This window comes from Orycteropus afer, unplaced genomic scaffold, assembly GCF_000298275.1.
Source record: "Orycteropus afer afer isolate SDZICR_OR568_19922 unplaced genomic scaffold, OryAfe1.0 scaffold00295, whole genome shotgun sequence".
NCBI classification, from domain to species: domain Eukaryota; kingdom Metazoa; phylum Chordata; class Mammalia; order Tubulidentata; family Orycteropodidae; genus Orycteropus; species Orycteropus afer.
The window spans coordinates 3996721-4015376 of NW_006921882.1; the positions used below are offsets into that span (position 1 = coordinate 3996721).

Here is an 18656-nt window from a genome sequence, read left to right on the forward strand (position 1 = left end):
TGCTCCTCCCACCCGCTCCAGCCTCCTCGGTCGCTCACTCGCTCCCGCCGGTCTCCAAGCCCGGCCGTGCGCCCAGCGACTGCAGATCGAGGGGCCCCGGCGCCAGCCTGAGCCGGGGCAGGGGTCCCCGCAGCGCGCAGCCAGCCGGGGAGGGGCCATGTCCCGCGCGGGCACAACGGGGCCGGTCTGCGGCAAGTGACTGAGCGGCGTGGACGCCGCTGCCCCCCTCCGCCACCTGGGGCGGCGCGGGCCCCAGCGCCCGGAGCCCAGTGCCCGGGCGGAGCGGAGAGCCGGCGCGATGCACGTGCACTCACTGCGCGCCGCGGCGCCCCCCAACTTCGTGGCGCTCTGGGTGCCTCTGCTCCTGCTGCGCGCCGCCCTGGCCGACTTCAGCCTGGACAACGAGGTGCATTCGAGTTTCATCCACCGGCGCCTCCGCAGCCAGGAGCGGCGTGAGATGCAACGGGAGATCCTCTCCATCTTGGGCTTGCCTCATCGCCCGCGCCCCCACCTCCAGGGCAAGCACAATGCTGCGCCCATGTTCATGTTGGACCTGTACAACGCCATGGCGGTGGAGGAGGCCGGCGGGCCCGACGGCCAGGGCTTCTCCTACCCCTACAAGGCCGTCTTCAGCACCCAGGGTCCCCCTCTGGCCAGCCTGCAAGATAGCCACTTCCTCACCGACGCAGACATGGTCATGAGCTTCGTCAACCTTGGTGAGTGAGGGCAAGAGGGGGGACACCCGGTCCTCGGCCGAGGTGGGGCCGCCTTGCAACAGGGATGGGGTCACTTACATCCAGCCCTCCACCTTTCCACTGAGCCGCTGGCGTAGCCATCAGTGACTGCCTGAGGACTTCCCTCCTCCGGCCCCAGTGGACCCCAAGTTGTGCTCGCTCCCAGGTAGCAGGAGGCAGGCTCAGCTGGCCTGTGGGTATTGCTGGGAGGGAGGCACCCACCCGGACCCCACTCCGGGTTACGCCGCCGGCCACACCTCTGGGGCGGCAGGCGCCAGCCGGGGTCGTGGCTCTCAGTTCAAAGCGCGGGACTTGGTCATGTGAGCTGTCTCTGGCCGGCGCGGCTCTCGCTACCTGCATTTTAAAGGGCCCTTCTCGGAGGAGCTGTCTTCCCTCCAGTCCTCGGTTCCGCTAACCACGCCTGGCCCAGGCCTCCCGGACAGCGCGCCCCAGTCCCCGCCCTGGCAAGCCCTACCTGTTGCCTTGCGTTGCGCCCGCCGAGCGCCCCCGGCGCCTCTGGGCCCCTTTCCCTGCCTCCAGCGCCCCCCCTCTCTCTGGGTCTACTTGCCGGAGCCAGGGAAGAAACATTGCCATTGCGAAGTTTCTATTTTAAATATTTAATGATAGGTCCCGGGCGGGCAGAATCCATTTTCAGCGTTTATCACGTGTGGCGCACAAACCACGGGTTTTGGCGATTGGGCGGCCAGGGATCTCCGAGGAGACGCCGCCGGGGGCCGGTCCCGGGGCCGGAGCCGGAGGCTGCGGCGGGGCCCCGGGGCGCCCTGCCATCGCGTCCGCGCACGTTCCCCAAACTGGCTTAAACCTACCCCTGCCGCGCGTTGTGGGGCAGATCATCCAATACCGGTTTCCGTGATAACGCGCAGCGATAGCGCGGCTTCCTCAGCCGCTCGATTCTACCTGCGGACGGCGCAGCCAGTATCCCAGCCAAGACCCCAACCTCCGGCCACGGCGTAGGTCAGCCTGGAAATAATGACCCTAAAACCCCACGCTGGGCACACGGGGAGCGTCGTGAAGGCTTCCCGGAGCAGATAAAGTCGGCAGGGTCCCCGGGACGCCATTGTCCACCCTAAAAGCCAAATGCGCTTCAGCGCCCAAGGGGGGGGGGGACGCGTCGCTGCGGCAGCCTGTTAGGAGCCAGGCAGCTCTCTAAGCTTCGATTTAGAGCAACCTCCTAGAAGTGCGGGGTGAACAACAGAGGTACAGACCAGTGCGCCTACATGGACCCTGGTGCATCAAGTTCGGGAAGTGGCAATAGATTTTACCGGGCTGGGGGGCCGGGGGCGCGGCGGAACTGGGGGTGGGAGGAGGGTCGGATTTTCCAGTATCTGCGCTTCTATCTACCTTTTTTTTCTTGCTATGTATGTGCTTCGTTGCCTATACAAAAAAGAAAAAAGTTCTAAAAATAAGTAGGAATCAACAGAAGTGACGTTCCACCTTAGCAGTCCTGAAGCCGGGTTAACCCGGGCCCTTTCTGGCAGATATTTATGGCTTCTGCTGTTGGTTGGGGATCGGGAGTTCAGAATCAATGCAACAGGTCCCAGCCGCTGGCCTTCAGAGCCCTGCTGGGGTCCTTACGGAGACATTTGGAAGCCCTGGCTTCTGTAGACAGCTCTGGAAACCCTGCAAGAGGCACTTGATGCTTAACCACTGGCCGCTTGGCGGGATCCCGGCCCCCACCCCAGGGCGGGGCGGGCTGCTCACTGGAGCCTCTGGGGCCCCGGGGGTGGGGGTGGGTGGTGGGAGCAGGCCGGGACTAGCCTGGGAAGGCCACAGCTGGGTGGTTTCCTCTGGCGGTACACACACCTTTCAACCCCGCTAGGCCTATGTCTTTCATCTTGAAAGGACAAAGCCTGGCTTGTCTGAGGCTCTCAATCAGCTGGGCTGGCTTTGGGCTCTGGGACAGCCCTGCCTGACTTCCTCAGGTCTAGCTTTCTGGAACGTTTCTCCAAATTAGATGGCGGAGTCGGTTTAACAGGGCACACAAAGCATGTTTTTCTTTGTCTCTCTCTCCCTCTGGCTTTTCCTAAACTGAAGGTAATTAGTCAGGTGACGGCCTGGACTAGAGTTTGCAGGAACCTTCTTGTAGATGCTTCTACGGTTGGCCTTGAATTTCTGCTCAGCCACAGCCCGGGGGTAAAATGGCAGGTCCCATCTGTTCTGCCTTGAGGGGGACAGTGGTGTTGCAGAAGGCCTGGGGGAGCGGTGTAGAGGGTGGGGTGGGATAGGGCATACATCCTGAACTGAGTTTGCTGAGCGCGCACACAGTTTTCCCTGGGATTGCAAACCCTAATACGTAGTTTTCTGTAGGTGAGTTTTTTCACACTTTGCCCAAGAGCAACAAAACGTCACTTGTTGCTTGTTATTGTCTGGGGCGACTTTGGGAGCCTGGCTGGAGCCCCTGGGGGACGGCTGGCCCCGCTGCCCCTCCAGCACACGGGGCTGCTGTCCTGCCTTGCTTGCCTCCGCGTGTGCGCGGGGACCACTGTCTGGATGCTGACGGCTTTTGCAGACCTGCGCAGTAATTCTGCCTTCTTGCAGCCAGACTGGTTTTCATTCCTGTAACTTGTGCTCCTCGGAATCCAAGCTTTTTGCCAGGGTGAGTGGGAATCTAAAGGAGAGGGGAATTTACGACAAAACCAGCCACTGGGAACAGGACTTCAGAAGACACATTATGACAAAGACCAGTCTGGACCTTAAAGCGCTTCACACCAGCTTAGTGGCCGGTCCCCTGAAGTTCAATGGCAAATTTGTAAACCTGTTTGGATTACCAAGTCCCCCACTCCTGCAGACTTCAAGACTCCAGGGCACTGGTGATTCTTCCCACGGACTCCACTGACTGGGCCCTCACCTTGCTTTTCTTTGGGAAAATCCAGCTGCTTAGCCTGGATTTTCTCTAGAAGCCACTGGCAGGAGGGATCTGCGGTTAGTGTCTCCCTGGTCCAGGTTATGAAGGAACCCCAAATCAGTTTAATCTTCGAAGGAACTTAAAAGAGAGAGAGAGAGAGTTGGAAGTCCGGAATCCCTCCGTATTGGAGGCAGCGGATAAAAGTGGCTTTTGTTTCTGTAAGCCGGAGCGTGGGGAGAAGGCCGCGCAGCTCGAGTTTTACTTTATACCATCTGGCTCTCCTTTTTGTTGACAAGTGTTTGGCATTAAGATCTCTTCTTGTGCCCCTTCAGTGCAGGCCCTACCACTGTAGAGTATTAGAAAAAGATTCTGTTACAGTTTAAAAATTTCCTTCAGGGAGTGCTTCGGAAGGGAGCACGGGCTGCAGGCGTTTGCAGCTGTAACCTGGCTTGTGTTAAAATTTGGAAGGGCCGCCCCACATTCCAGCACTCGCGCGCCGGCCCTCCCTGGTAAGCGGCCAAAGGTTAATATAAATGTCACCCACGCTCCCCATTCTTTCTTTTCTTTCTGCAGCGTGCCTTCGCTATAGGAGTGCACCGACAGCTGTGTTTTTAGTAACCCTTTCACCGTCACTTCTTTTAAATCTCATTTTCCTGCTTATATAAATCAAAGATCCCCCCCCTTTCCTCAAGGATGTGTGACCCAGATTTGAACTTTCTTGATCTTCCATGTATTTCCTTCTGGAATAAAAGCAGGTTGCTTCGGAGCCCCGGATGCCAGCTTAGGGTGATTCCAGGACTGTCATTCGGCTGCGGGGTGGACCCCGTCGACGGGCAGGGGGAGGTGGCCTGGGGGAATTCGGTTCCAGGGCAGCAGAGGGGATAGCACCAAAGGGAAGATGTGGTTCTGTGCCTCGGTGCTGGCGAGCTGTGGGGCCTTGTGCGCAGTCGGCAACACGCCTTTGGTGACACACACAGCTGGTACGCCATCCACATCCCAGAATGCCTGTGATGTGAGCGAATATCACATGTCCCTGCACTTGCAGACAAGTGGTGACTTCATTCCAGGGAGAGTCCTATCTAAGTTGATGGATCGCCCCGATCACTTTAATGTCTCCCCCCCCCCCTTTCGGGTAAGGTCATATTTGGCCCGTTACAAATATCAGTGTCCTAACGCTCCCCTCGCCACCCCGCCCTTCCCCGCCTGCCCACCCATTTCACCAGCTGCGGATTCCGAGTCGAGAAGCCCTTTGCACCGTGTTGCCGGCCACAGTCATTTCTCAGCGATCGCTCAGACCTGTGTGGGGGCTGTCGACACGCTCGTTTTTGGCAGCCCTCGTGTGCTCTGCTGGTGTCACTGGGGCGAGGGCGGCCAAGGCAGGGAAGTGTGGAACCTGTCTTGTTATTGTCAGAAGGAATGCGGGGATTAGTCTTTGAAAAGGGCTGGTGGGAGAGCCTGCAGCTGTGCACACTTACTCTAGAGGATTTAAGTCCCACTGGTAAAATCAATAGATTGAGTTGCACGACCCTCTGCTTTTAATTAGTTTAAATCAAATGTGCTGGGGCTATTTCGCCTCCTCTCGCCTTCATGGGGTGAGGAAATCCCAATATTTACATAGAAACTGTTAATTTGTGGCAAAAATGATAACACATTTAGCTTCACACCCTTAAATCGCTCCAACTTGATGGATCCCAGATCAACGGGATGTCGAGGGGTGACTTCACCAGGGAGAAGGGGGCAGAGGGGTGACTGACACTGGCGGTGATGTCTGCTTCGCGCTCTAGCTGCCAGGGCGCAGGTGGGTCTGTCTGCGGCCTCAGTGCCCGAGGATGGTATGATGATGACTCCTCCCACTGCCAGTCAGAAATACTGCGATTCACCCCCATCACTTCCAGTCCTTTCTTGAACATTCCGAAAATACTGTTAAGCAGGAACTTGCCTTTTGGATGGTCTCTCCCCTGGGTCCTGTGCGCTGGATGGCTCAGGCACAGAGCTTTATTTATTACAGACCTTCAAATGCTTTTCTTTCCAATTCCTGAAACAGTTTACAGGGGAAGGGGGGTGCCTCCTTAACTGCAAATGATCCCGGCTGGGTCCGGCTACGGCGGTTAGGCGCACTGCTCAGTATGAGCCGCGAGTTCAGCTGCGACGGGACTCCAGGTTCTGCAGCCCATGGCCCTTGACAAATAATATTTGACAAAAATGCACATTGGTATTCCTTAATACGGAACAGATATTTCATAGTTGACCGGGGCTGCTGTGTCCTGCCCCCGCCTCCTTCCCAAAGCAGAGTGTTTATGATTTGGGGGATGTTTGACACTGATGGGAATCTCAGAGTAGCATTTGCGATGCGGCCTTTCAACACGCGAGTCGGAAGGCGTTGTTGGGAGCCGCGCAAAGCCTCTGCTGATCCGCGTGGAGTGGATTGAATTAATGACTCCGAGAGCTCCAGTGTTGGGGTAATTGCTTTATTGTTTTGGAGCCAGGGTGCTTTTAATCCGGTTCCTGTACAAACATGTTTAACGTGTGTTAATGCATTACCAAACCAGAGCCTCTCAGCACAGCCCTGCTTTTCATTAATTGATATCGGTAGCATGGTACAGATTTCAAAGGACTGGCCAAGTTTAAACTGTGTTTCCAATTTCCTCCCTTTCCTGTGTTTGAAATGCCAATGTTAATTTGTTCCCATGTGGGAGCGGGGGCTGCCAACCGTGGCTTTATATAAGGGCTTCACAGTGAAGGCTTCCAGCCCTCGCTGATGCTGGCGGCTGCCTGGCCGAGTTTCCTGGCACTTTGCAGCTAATTCTGGGTGATATATGGAGTCGAGGCTGGGGGCTGCACTGCCACATAACGGAAGTTCTCAGTGACAGCAGCGGGTGTGACTTGGCAGGGGAGGATGAACGGCATCTGTAGTGCTTCTCTTTGGACACAGCCTAAACCCATGTATTGGTTTCCACTTTGGTCGTCTATTGGCTGTGTGACCTTAGGCCAATTACTTCACAGCTCTGAGTTTGTGTCCTCATTTTTTTTTTTAAGGGTTGATAATCACCCGTTCCTGGACAGATTCTCATGAAGATGAAATCTTACAGGGTGTGCAGAGCCTGGCACACAGTAGGTGCACAATAAGAGTTAGCTCTTGTGTTTGTTGTGGTGGCCAGATCAATAGCCACTTGGATAACATTGGTCTAAATGTCAGTGTTTAATGACTTAAAATACTGGGAAGAAGCCACACATGTTATTTTAAACATTCCAAGAACATAACTCCACAGGTGTGTGTGGGCATGTGTGCTTTTCTGCTTTCAGAGATCAATGAAAGTTGAACGAAGGTGCCAGGCTTACTCTAAGATGAGTAGCGCCCCTGCGGAAATTTTCTCTTGTTTTTAACATCTTGTCGATTGGCTGCTGTCGAGTTGATAGCGACTCACGGTGACCTCCTGTGACGAAGAAGAATTCCCTGATAGGATTTTCTAGGCTGTAGTCCTTATGGGAGCAGATCGCCAGGTCTCTCTCCCAAAGACCGCTGGGTGGGTTCAAACCACCGACCTTTTGTTTAGCAGCCGAGTGCTTTACCGTTGTGCCAAGGCTCCTCCTCTTTAAAAATTGCATGACTAGGGAAACAGAAGCTGGGTGAGGGACAGACAGGAACTCTTGGTCCTGGCTTTGCAACTTCTCTCTCAAACAAAATTTATTCACAAGTAAAAAAAGTTTAATTCGAAAAAGAAATTGCATCACTGAAGCCTTTCTTCCTGCCCCTCTCTGGAAGATGGTCAAGGTACAAATTGTGTCTGTCCCAAGGGAGCGACGAGGCAGGTGCGAGGCCGGAGCCCTCATTAACAGTACAGCAGAACTTCCCGCTTTTTATGGAGCAGGTGCATGGGTGCCATCGCCCCCGGCCGTCCCCCAGTCGGGGTTGGACTCCCCCAACAAAGCCCTCTGCTGCGCGCGGTGCGTTTAGAAGTCTCTGGAGACCCCAGACCGAGGGGTGGGCTTTATCACTAAAGCTCCCCATAAATCCCCTTCAGCTCTTTCTGTACTGTCTGAAAAATCCGACTTAGCGGGTATTAAGTTCCCCTGCATCCTTGAGGTCACATGTGACTCCTTTATGTCTTTATCTCCAGGAGTAGCTTTCAAGTTTCAGTCTTTTGTTGTCTGGCTTAATTAAATTTGGCTGTGAAGAAAAAGTTGCACTGTTTCCAAAAATCGAGGACTTGCCTGTTTTTCAGCATTGGACCTGGGCCTGTATGGTCTTGCAATACCAGTCTCTTTCTTGCTGTCATGGAAGGTTTTTTTTTTTTTTAAATCTAAGTGTTTAGCAAGACAATCCGCATAGACAGGCCCAAGTGCTCATCTCGCCAGCCCCTTCCCAACACGCAGCCACAGGCAGTGAAGTTACACTGTGGTTTCCAGGCTTGTGTTTTGGCCTTTGATGAAGGCCTCTTTGGACTGTTTCAGATGTCCTTCCTACCTGCCCTGCATTGCCTGGCAGGGTTCTCCCGGAGCCGAAGGCACTCAGATAGTGGTGTATCCGTAGGCCTCAGGCAGTCCAGGCTTCTCCGGTGTTGACCTTGCATCTCCAGTAGTAAATTTTTAAGCATGTACCCTCCAAATAAATAAATCACATAATTCCCACTGTTTAGGATAGGTTGTACTTCATGAAACAGACCCCAGTAGAAGTTCAAATCAGCATTAAAGATGAAAATAATACAAACTTTGAATTTAACAAAGAAAAGTAGAGTTGCATTACCGAAACGTGCAATGGTATGGGAGGTTCTTTGATGTCCTTTTTTTAAATCATGGTTCAACTGTTTGGGTTCAGTGAGCTGGAAGCCTGACCTACATTTCTAGTGTTTTGGTCCTTCGCCTGGTCAGCATAGCTAGGGTTTGGGGCTTAAACAAGCCCACAAATTCCAGAGGTTAAAGGTTTGTCTTCATTTGCAGGGTGGGCCCCTGGGAGGTTGGGAGAGGGCTCTGTACGCTGGTGGGGGACGGGCGCAAGCCCCAGGTTGATGCCACTGTCTGGACTGTCACTGGTTACTGTATGAGGAAAAAAACCAAACCTGATGCTGTCTAGTGATTCCGATTCACAGCACCCCTAGAGGACAGAGTAGAACTGCCCAGTAGGGTGTCCAAGGCAGACTGCCACATCTTTCTCCCTCAGGGTGATGGTGCGTTCGAGCTGCCAACTTTTGTGCCACCAGGGCTTCTTACAAGAGTGTGTGTGTGTGGGGAGACAATGTGGATTTTGTATTGGTTTTAAAATTTCTACCTGGAAGCGATGCAGCTCGTTTGCTCGTGATTCCTCGGTCAGAACTGCTCACATGGCCAGACCTAACCCAGGGGGGCCAGAGTACCATCAGGTAGTTTGTGGAATAGCACTGATCACCACCCTGTCTCAGAGGAAGAATTTCTCACGTGGTACAAGATGGAGACGGGAGACATCGATCACTGGCTAGGTTAAGATCCTCACTTTTCAATCCTGTTGTTGTTAGGTGCCCTAGTAGTCAATTCCAACACATAGGGACCCCATGTGACAGTAGAACCCCATAGGGTTTCCTAGGCTGGCATCTTCATGGTAGCAGATTGCCAGGTCTCGACTCTCGTGGAGCTGCTGGGTGGATTCAAACCACCGGCCTCTCAGTTAACAGCTAAGTACTCCACTCTTGTGATACCAGGGCTCTTTTTCAATCCCATGCCAATTATTTGAAATTTTTGTTGAAACTGTGTATTCCATCTTCCCTGATGTCAGTAAGTTCCTGAAATTTCCTTCACAAATATAATTGTAACGTTTTCTTCCTGCATCCCAAGGCATCTCCCAGACTTCCCCAAGGGCTTGCACCCTGTTTGGGAGACCAGTGTTTCTAGAAGCTTCCACATCCCTGAGGTTCACATGGTCCAACAAGAATAACCACTTCTCTCGGTTCCCACTTGTAAAATGAGTCACCTGTTAAGAACTTGTCTCTCAGCGGGGGCAGGCTTCAGCTTCAGCCCGGTTCCCTGCACAGAGCTGCCGAGCCTGACGCCTGATGCCCGGCGAGGGCTGTGTGGGAGTCTCACCCAGACGGACGGACGGATGGTCGGAGGAGCTGCTGCTTCTTCCTGGGCCTCAGGGCCCTTCTTCCTGTGTGAACACTGGGGGACAATGGCTGAAGGATGTGGGAACTCTGTGTACCATCTTTGCAACTTTTCTGTGAATCTAAAGTTACTCCAAAATTAAAAGTTCATTTAAAAGAAAACAACAACAAAAAAAAAAAAAAAAGCAAGCAAGCAAGCTAAGAACTAACATCTTGTGTTCTTCAGTGTGATTATTTTCCCAGCCCCAGTGAACCAGAAAACTCCTGCGAGGAGACTCCTGATGAAACTTGGCCCCACAGGGGCTCTTTTTGGGGTGGCTCTTTCTGAAGCTTGGTCCGAGGAGGCTCGCTGTAGACTGTGTTCAGGGTGGTGGTTGCTGTTTTCAGTGATGTCGTCAGTGGATTCTGACTCACAGTGGCCCCATGTGACTGAGTAGAACTGCTCCATAGGATTTTTACTTTGGTGGCATAGTGCCTAAGGCATTTGACTGCTAACCAGAAGGTTGGTGGTTCAAACCCACCAGCTGCTCTGTGGAAGGAAGATGAGGCAATCTACTTCCAGAAAGATTTACCTCCTCGGAAACCCAGTGAGGGTTGCTGTGAGTGGGAATGGACTTGATACCAGTCAGTCTGGTTTTGATTTTCATCTTTGTGAAAGCAGACTGCTACATCTTCCTCTCACAGAGCAGCTTGTGGGTTTGAACTGCTGACCTTTCAGTTAGCAGCCAAGCACTTAGGGTTTGTACCACCAGGGCTCCTTGTGTTTGGGATATCCTGCCCCAAAGGCCAATAACTAATCAATCTACAGGCCCATTAACTCAATAGGGACCCAAGAGCCCATGAAAACCCCCTGGGTGGGGCCTGGAACCTTTAAACTCCCTGCCTCCTCCACAAGACGCCTAAGGCAAAGCAGCCCTCCACTGATGGGCAGAAAGTGGGCTGGGAGCCCTTTCTGGTCCTGAACTTCATTAAATGCCCACCACCTCCCCCTCCTCAGGTTCCATTATCTGACTGACTTGACCTCACATTTGTTGAAAGAGAAGCCCTTAAAAGTGGCAGTGGGGCCTCTGAATCTTCCAGGGCTAGTAAATGTTTATAGGGTGGAGGCGCTGGCTGGTCATTTCCTTTAGGAGGAAACAGTAAACGAAGCTACTTGCGTTGTACCTACTCAAACCCTGAGGTCCTAATTGTCTCAAGATACTGACCTGGTGGGTGGGGGAGGGGATCCTGCCGTCTCTGGCCCTCTGGTCGCTCAAATGCTTTCAGGACTTGGAAGTGTACCAAGGTAGGTTTAGGGCAGGGTTTCCCAGCCTCAGTGCCATAGACATTTGGGGCCAGGTACGTTGTAGTGGAGGACTGCTGTATATGGCAACATGTTAGAAGCATCCCGGCCAATAGCTGCCCCCATCCAGGTGTGACAACCAATGAATGATATCTCCAGATACTTACTGCCACATGTTCCTTGATGTTGGTTGTTCTGTCCTTGGGGGGGCATCCAGTTAATTCCAGCTCATAATGACTCCATGTGACAGAACAGGACTGTGCCATAGGATATTCTAGGCTATAAACTTCATGGGACAGAGCCCTGTGGCACAGTGATTAAGTACTCAGCTGTTGACCAAAAGATTGGCAGTTCAAACTCACCAGTAGCGCTGTAGGAGAAAGATGTGACAGTCTGTTTCCACAAAGATGACAGCCTTGGAGACCCTCGGGGGTGGTTCTACTTTGTTCTCTAGGGGCTGTGAGTCAGAATAGACTCCATGGCAGTGAACCCACTTTCTTGCCTGAAGACCAACGACGGCCTTGAAACTGTGGGGCCGTTCCATCCCTCCAGTCCAGTCCTCTAGGGTCTCTGAGTCAGAATTGACCCCACAGCAAACCTTCAAGGATTGCCAGTTGTTTCTTCCTTGGAGCTGCTGAGTGGGTTCAAACAAGCGACGTTTCAGTTCCGCAGGCCAGCACTTAGCTGTTGTGTTACCAGGGCTGAACCTCCCCACTGGAGAACCGCTGGGTTCGGGTAACTTTCCTCAAACTCAGGAATTAGTTTGGGACCCTTGGCCTCAAACCTACTGGTGCGTGCGGTGAGTGGGGGCGGCAGCAACTCTAGACTGATGGGTTATTTTCTGGTTGAAAGGAGCTGGAGGTGGCAGTCTGTCCTGGGAACACAGCTCCCCTGGGTTTGAAGTGTTGTGGGGACCGAACTGTGGGTGCCGGGTGACGGCAAATAGGAAGGGGCCCCGCAGGGCAGCGCTCTGGACAGCAGGCAGGCATCGTCTCCGAAGTCCAGATCTTTTTACAGTGCCTTTGCCTGATGATGCTAGAAGATTAGCGAAGGCACGTAGCATGAGCCCACTTATATTTTTCTCTCCGAACTTTCCCCAAGAGGAAATGGGGCGACCGCCTCTCTTATCTAGTTCCCCTTGCTCAGCAGGGAACTACTCAGGTTACTGGGCAGTTCTTTCTGGGAGGGAGCAAAGAATCCTCCCCCTATCCCCCCACCATGTCATATGTCACCGTAGCTTTCAAAGAGAACCGCTTGTTCTAGTCGGAAGAAAGACCCTGCTATCTACTTGGGCAAAACCAGCAGCTGGAAGCCCTGTCGGGCACAGCTCTGTTCTGACACACGGGTCACCAGGAATCGGAAAGGACAGGCCAGGGCCAAATCTGTCCGGGGAACTCTTATTGCACAGCTTGCAAACTCAAAATGGTTTTCACTATTTTTGCAATGGGTGAAAAGTAATCGAAAGAAGAATAAGATTTCTAGGCATGTGGAAACTGTATGAAGCTGACTTCAGTGGCCATCAATAAAGTTTTATTGGAACAGGCACATTCCTTTTCTGGCATAGCTGGGAGCTGCAGCAGAGACTGTACGCCTTCAAAGGAGGTATTTCCCACCCTGCCCTTTACAGAAGTTTGCGGACCCCTACTTCAGACTCTACCCAGCTTTCCTTCTACCTGGGAAAGTAAAAAAATGACCACATAATAACAACAACAAAAAACACACCTGGAGGTTTGTTTTTTTTTTTTTTTTAATTGTGACTTGGGTGAAAGTTTACAGAGTAAATCCGTTTTCTTACAGTTTTCATACACATTTTGTTTCATGACATTGCTTATAATCCCCCTTATGTAACAGCTCTCTTCCCACTTCCTCCCTGTGGTTACCTTTTCCCTGTGTCCTTCTTTCCTGTGTGTTCCTGCCCCCTGAGCTCTCTTCCTGTGCAAACACTGCCCTTCTGATCTCCCCTGGTTGATTGTTCTAAGGAATGTATCTACCCCCCCCCCCCCCCCGTGTAAATGTTTACCTTACATGCGTGTCTATTGTTTGACTGGAAGCCACTGAAGTGAGTTCAATTCCAGGCCGGAAGAGTGACTGGGGCCATAGTCTCCGGGATTTTATCAGTCTCTATCAGACCAGTAAGCTTGGTTTTTTTTTTTTGAACTAGTTTGAGTTTTGTTCCACATTGTTCTTCTGCTCTATCCAGAATCTCCTGAACCGATCCACTTGCAAGTGGTTGACAGTGGTAGCCAGGCACCATCTAGTTCTTCTGGTCACAGGGTCATGTGGGCCGAGGCTTCCATGGTTCACTAATCCTCTGGATGAGTTAAAACCGCCTGAGTTTTATCTGCTCCCCATTTTGCTCCTACAGCTGGCCACTGACCACAGATACCCTGTCACCTTGGGGATGTCCTCAGGTGTTCCTCTGAGTTTGAGGAAACTGACTTAAACTGAGTTCCCCTCTAAGGGACTTCCAGCATCTTTAATGTGGGCATTAAATGACTCCCCACAGGGACAGACCTGGCTGCTCCCTGAATTTACTTGGTCACAGTACCTTCTCCTCCGTATTCTGTGTTTTTCAAAAAAACCTAGAGCAGCTGAGGTGGTAGTTAAGACTTGGGCTCTGGGGTTGACCACTTGAGTCTACTCTCACGTCTGCTACTCATTAATTAGCTCTGTGACCTGGGGCAGGTTATTAAATGCCGTGGCCTCGTTTCCTCAGTTGGGGTTAATCTTGGTACCCACCTCCCGGCTACTGTGAAGATTGCTGGGAGGAAGGCAGTGGAGCAGAGCTTGGGGCCCACACGCAGCTTGGGGATCTTGGCCCAGAGCGTGGAGCTGGCCTGTCTGCCCCAAGGGTAGCTCCTGTGAGCCTCGGGAACAGCTGGATACGCTGCTTAGCATGCTGGCCACCAGAGCAGAGTGCGTCCTTGTGCCCCATAGTGGACACCGGGTCTGAGCCTTGTGGGATGTGGGTCAAGCATTTGAAGAAAGGATTTGGCCCTTTCTTAGCTGACGTGCCCTGTGCTGACTGAGGGCAAGAGGCATAACAGGAAGCTGATTTTATTATGCCGAATCCTGTTACACTAGAAAGTTGCCTCTTGCTGATTAAAATCTGTGTTTATTGGTTTTAAGGAAACACCAAGCTGTCGGGAAACAAGAGTACCTGTCAGCTCAGGGCAGAAGTAACTTGGTCAGGTTCAAAACTTGACTCTGGGTTGGCCTAATCTTAAAAAAAAAGAGAAAAGAAAAATCCTATAAATGTAAATCCACAGTAAAGTGGTTTTTACGGTTTTCCTTTTCCCCTGAACTCTATTTTGTGTCCAACTCTGTGTGTTGGGGGGTATTTCCTGTGTAAACCCCCCCCATTTTCTGACCCTTCTCAGTCTGACAGAGAACCCTCCACACCAGCCCCTTATCAACCAGCAGTGATTCCCACAGTTGTAATTATGTGTGAGGAGCCTTGGGGACCAGAGGCCTGTCTGGCTTTGGACCCCCATCACTCGTGTGTGACTTCAGTGAAGTTCCTGAAGTGACCAGAGTGCTCAGTTTCCCTCTAATGTGGAGTGGGAAGAGCCCACAGCAGCCGAGCACATTAACCTGTGTGTACCACCCGCTCTAGGTCTCTAGCCACCAGCTGCTGGTGTTTGAGTCAGGCTGCTGTACCTCACGGGCGCCGGGGGGGACCCTTCCTTCAGGTCCTCCCCAAATCCAGCTGGGACCTCCCAAGAGACATTTTCTCCGCCTCTCTCTCTTTTTCATTATGGTAAATAGATAGGTTGAAATAGGTTGCTATTTCAACCATCTCCAAATGGATCGTTGAGTGACATTAATAATGTTCGCCATACTATTGAGCCATCATTATCTCACAATAAATGGATGCAGTGAAGTGACTGAAATGTGACTGTCACACACCTTGGCTATTGCTTTGCCAGCATCCCGAATTTTTCCATTGGATTACTTCTCTTGTCTGCATTCCTACTGCTGTCATCTCTTCCACAGGGGTTAGATCAAAGGTGGTGGGTAGGATAGAAATTGGGCAGAATGGATACTACCCTTGAACCCCCCTTCATAAGCTGCTGTGTTGGAAGCCCCCTGAGCCCAGGGTTTCTTTGGGTAGAGACTGATTTATCCATCCACCTTGCACACAACGTGAAGAGATTGGTTCAAAAAGTCATGGCTCAAGTTATACCAGAATGCTCAAAACGCTAGAGCCACCCTCAGGGGCAGATGTCTTCCTGCTTCCATGGAGACGATTGATGTCCAGCTGTAAGTCACAAAGCTTCAGCAGTAAGAGTGTCATGAACTTCCACACTAAGTGTTCAGGGAGGGGTGATTCCAGGTTTGGGGCAGCAGCTTACTGACTCTACCCAGGATCCATGAGCTTCCCACCTTCTGCAGTCCTCCATCATACTGTTACCTCATGGTCACAAAATGGCTGCTGCAGCCCCAGTCTCTGCATCCAAGTACAATCTTGCATTCAAGGCAGGAGGGAGAGCTCTCATTAACCGTTAGTTTCTTGATTTCCTGAAATTCTCCTAGCGACTTTTCCTTAAGTCTTATTGGCCAAGCTGGGTCACAAGGTCGTGTCTTGCTGCAAGAGAGGATGGGGGAGGAATGAAACTGGTCTCTCTGGCTAGCACAGCGGGGGAGATGGCAAGGAAAACATGCATTGGAATCAGTTATTGGTTTGCTACATCCAAATTATTTAAATGGTTTCTCTCTTCCTCTTTGTTGCTGCTCTTATCTGTCGTGTATGTAGTTGCATATGTCATTTGCGAATGTCATGTGACTTCATCATATGCGCCTGGTAGATAGGGGCCCTGAAGTAGCTGCTGTAGTGCTGCCCCAGTGAACATGCAGGTGGCTGGTTAAATGCTGACATTAATTTAAACAGCCCCCCCCGGCGCATGAAGAGACTAAAGTTTCTTGTCAGACTTGAACCTACAAGTAGGTACAACATTAGCCCTAATTTGACACTGTGTGGGACTCTAGCCACCAGCCAACTTGATTCTACCAATTAACTCCTCGTCCTTTCCTTGGACAGAGGCAAAAGGTTTTGAAAATGGTCTGAGAAGGTCAGGAGTTAGTGTTTCCTGAGAGGAAGAGGAGGCAAGGGGTGGGGCTCAGTCCTGCTTGTAGGTCAGGTGGCTCCTGTCATCCTGGGTAGAAAGGATGGACACAGCAAGATACTGAAGGTATTTTAAGAATCTGTGTCCTTGTTTGGTGGAGAGTGCCTGGAGGACAGTGTTGCCTGCCCTGGTAGACTTGGTATGCACCCTGAGCCAGGTAGGGCTCTGTCCAGTAAAGGGTGCTGGGCACCTGTGTGGCTTCTGCATGTTCCCATGGGGGACTGGAAGACCAGCAAGATGGGGCCTGAGTGTGCCCTTGAACCCACTGATTGGAAAAGATGATCAGAGTGGAAGAAAGGAGAGGTGTTTTCAGGGGTTATTTTTGGGAAGTGTGGGAAATCTCTGGTTGCAGGCAACAGAAATTTATTGAAACTAGCTTAATAGAAAGGGGAAATTAAATGTAAGGAATTGAGAGTGGCTCATGGAATCCAGAGAAATACCCCTCAGCCACGGGAAATGATGGTGACAGTAACTAGAAGGTCCTCGGGCATCCAGAAATCCTTGTCTTTCTGTCCCTCACCTTGCTCATGGGATCACTTATGTCTGACTCTGTTGGTTCTGCATTCCTCTGCTACTCTGCCTGTTGTCGGAAAGATGGTGGACACCCACAGACACTTGTGGTTTCAAGTATCCGACCAGACATACTTGCTTACCCTGCTTTCCTTATAGCTTGGAATGGCCACAGGATGTTCTAACCAATGAGACACAAGGGGAAGTCATCTGGGGGTACAGTGGGGTGGGAGGTACTTCTGAGAAAGATTTTGCTTCCTGATGAGTGAATGATAGCTGAGCAGAGAGAACCCTCTGTCCTCCTGTTTTCTCATCTTGAATGTGAATCTATGAAGATGTGAGGCTTGGAGCTGTGGCAGCTATCTTGTGACCATGGGGCAAATATGTCCAAGGATTAGAAGTCGATGTGCTGATACAATTATTGGTCTCTATTCATCTGGAGCAAAAGAGAAGGAAACCAAAGACTCAAAGAAGAACCAAATCTACAGGATAAAGAGTCTGCATGAACCACAGCCTCTCATCTGCCTTGAGGTCAGAAGAACTAGATGGTACCCAGCCACCTCTACCAACTATTCTCATCAAGGCACGGTAGATGAATCCTGATAGAATGGGAGAAAAATGTGGCAGAGAATTTAAATTCTTTGTGTGTGTGTAAAGAATACAGAAGTATTTTTATTTTTTTCCCCCACATAAATGCTGACAATATTTATCCACATATAACTTTTCCTCTTATTTACAATGAAAAAATTGAATCCAGAGGAGTTACTGTAATCACTATACAGAGCATACTATATTAGTATTTCAATAGTATATTCCAACCCATTTCTTTATTTTTTTGGGTGGGGGAGAAACTCCACCCTCTCGGGGAAACTGACATTCCAACTCTAGCAAGAGCTTGGTGTTTTAGTCACTAGCTGTATCTCATATACCATTTGTAGTATTCATCATGTTCAAATAATAAAAGGAATCAGCCTTTTCTCACTACAGAAGGTGAGGAAAGCTGTAAAGTACATGCTGGGCCTTCCCCCTTTCTCTCTACTTTTGGACCTCAGGACTTTTTTTTATTATTATTTTTATTGTGATTTTGGTAGAAGTTTACAGAGCAAATTCATTTTCCATACAGCAGTTCACATACATTTTGTCTCATGACATTGACTGCAATTTCCCACAATTCAACAGCTCCCCCCACTTCTTCCCCATAGTTACCTCTTCCCTGTGTCCTTCCCTCCCATGCACTCCTAACCCCTGAGCTATCTCCCTGTGCATACACATCTCTTCTATTCTCCCGTGATTGATCTCTCCAAGGAGTGCATCTACCTAATGTAAATGTTCACCTCATATGCCTGTCTTGTTTGGCTGGAAGCCACAGGTATATGGGTTCAATACCAGACCTGAAGGGCAGCTAGGGGCCCTAGTCTCAGTGGTTCCACCAGGCTGTATCAGACCAGCAAACCTAGTCCCTTTCTTTCTTTCTTTCTTTTTTAATGATTTTGAGTTTTGTTCCACATTGTTCTCCCACTCTATCCAGGATCTCCTACATAGATCCCTTTCCAAGTGGTCCAACCCATTTCTTTTAAACTCTAAAATATCTTCATTATGTTGCTTGAGGAGGTAGATACACAGAGAAGAGTGTGGTACCCAAAATCAGTCCAACTTTCAGCTAATTAGGTTTGCTATTCCTGAATGAGGAGCTCTGGTAGCATAGTGGCTAAGGCACTTGACTGCTAACCAGAAGGCTGGCAGTTCAAACCCACCAGCCACTCGTCGGAAGGAAGGTTGGGCATTCCTACTTCCGTAGTGATACTGCCTCGGAAACCCAAGGAGGGGTCGTGGAATTTGAACTTGACCTCACGGGACCTCACGGAGAGGCCGAGAGGCCTCTTGGGGGAAGTGGTGAAGAGGGCTTTGTTGTTGTTGTTAGTGTCGTTGAGTTGGACCTGACTCATAGCAACCCCTCCTTGGGTTTCTTTACTTTTTTTTTTTTTTTTAATTTTTATTTTGATTTGGGTGAAGATTTACAGAGTAAATTCACTTTTCATACAGCAGTTCACATATACTTTGTCTCAT

General features: G+C 50.9%; 1 protein-coding gene across 1 annotated transcript in view; it reads left to right on the plus strand.

Moving 5' to 3' along the window:
• Window positions 1–298: 298 nt before the first annotated feature.
• The window catches only part of BMP7 (bone morphogenetic protein 7), a 79890-nt gene continuing 61532 nt past the window's right edge, over window positions 299–18656 (plus strand). Inside the window, exon 1 of the mRNA XM_007951511.2 lies at window positions 299–716. Within this exon, the coding sequence (XP_007949702.1) occupies window positions 299–716 (418 nt within the window). The remainder of the gene's footprint in view (window positions 717–18656) is intronic.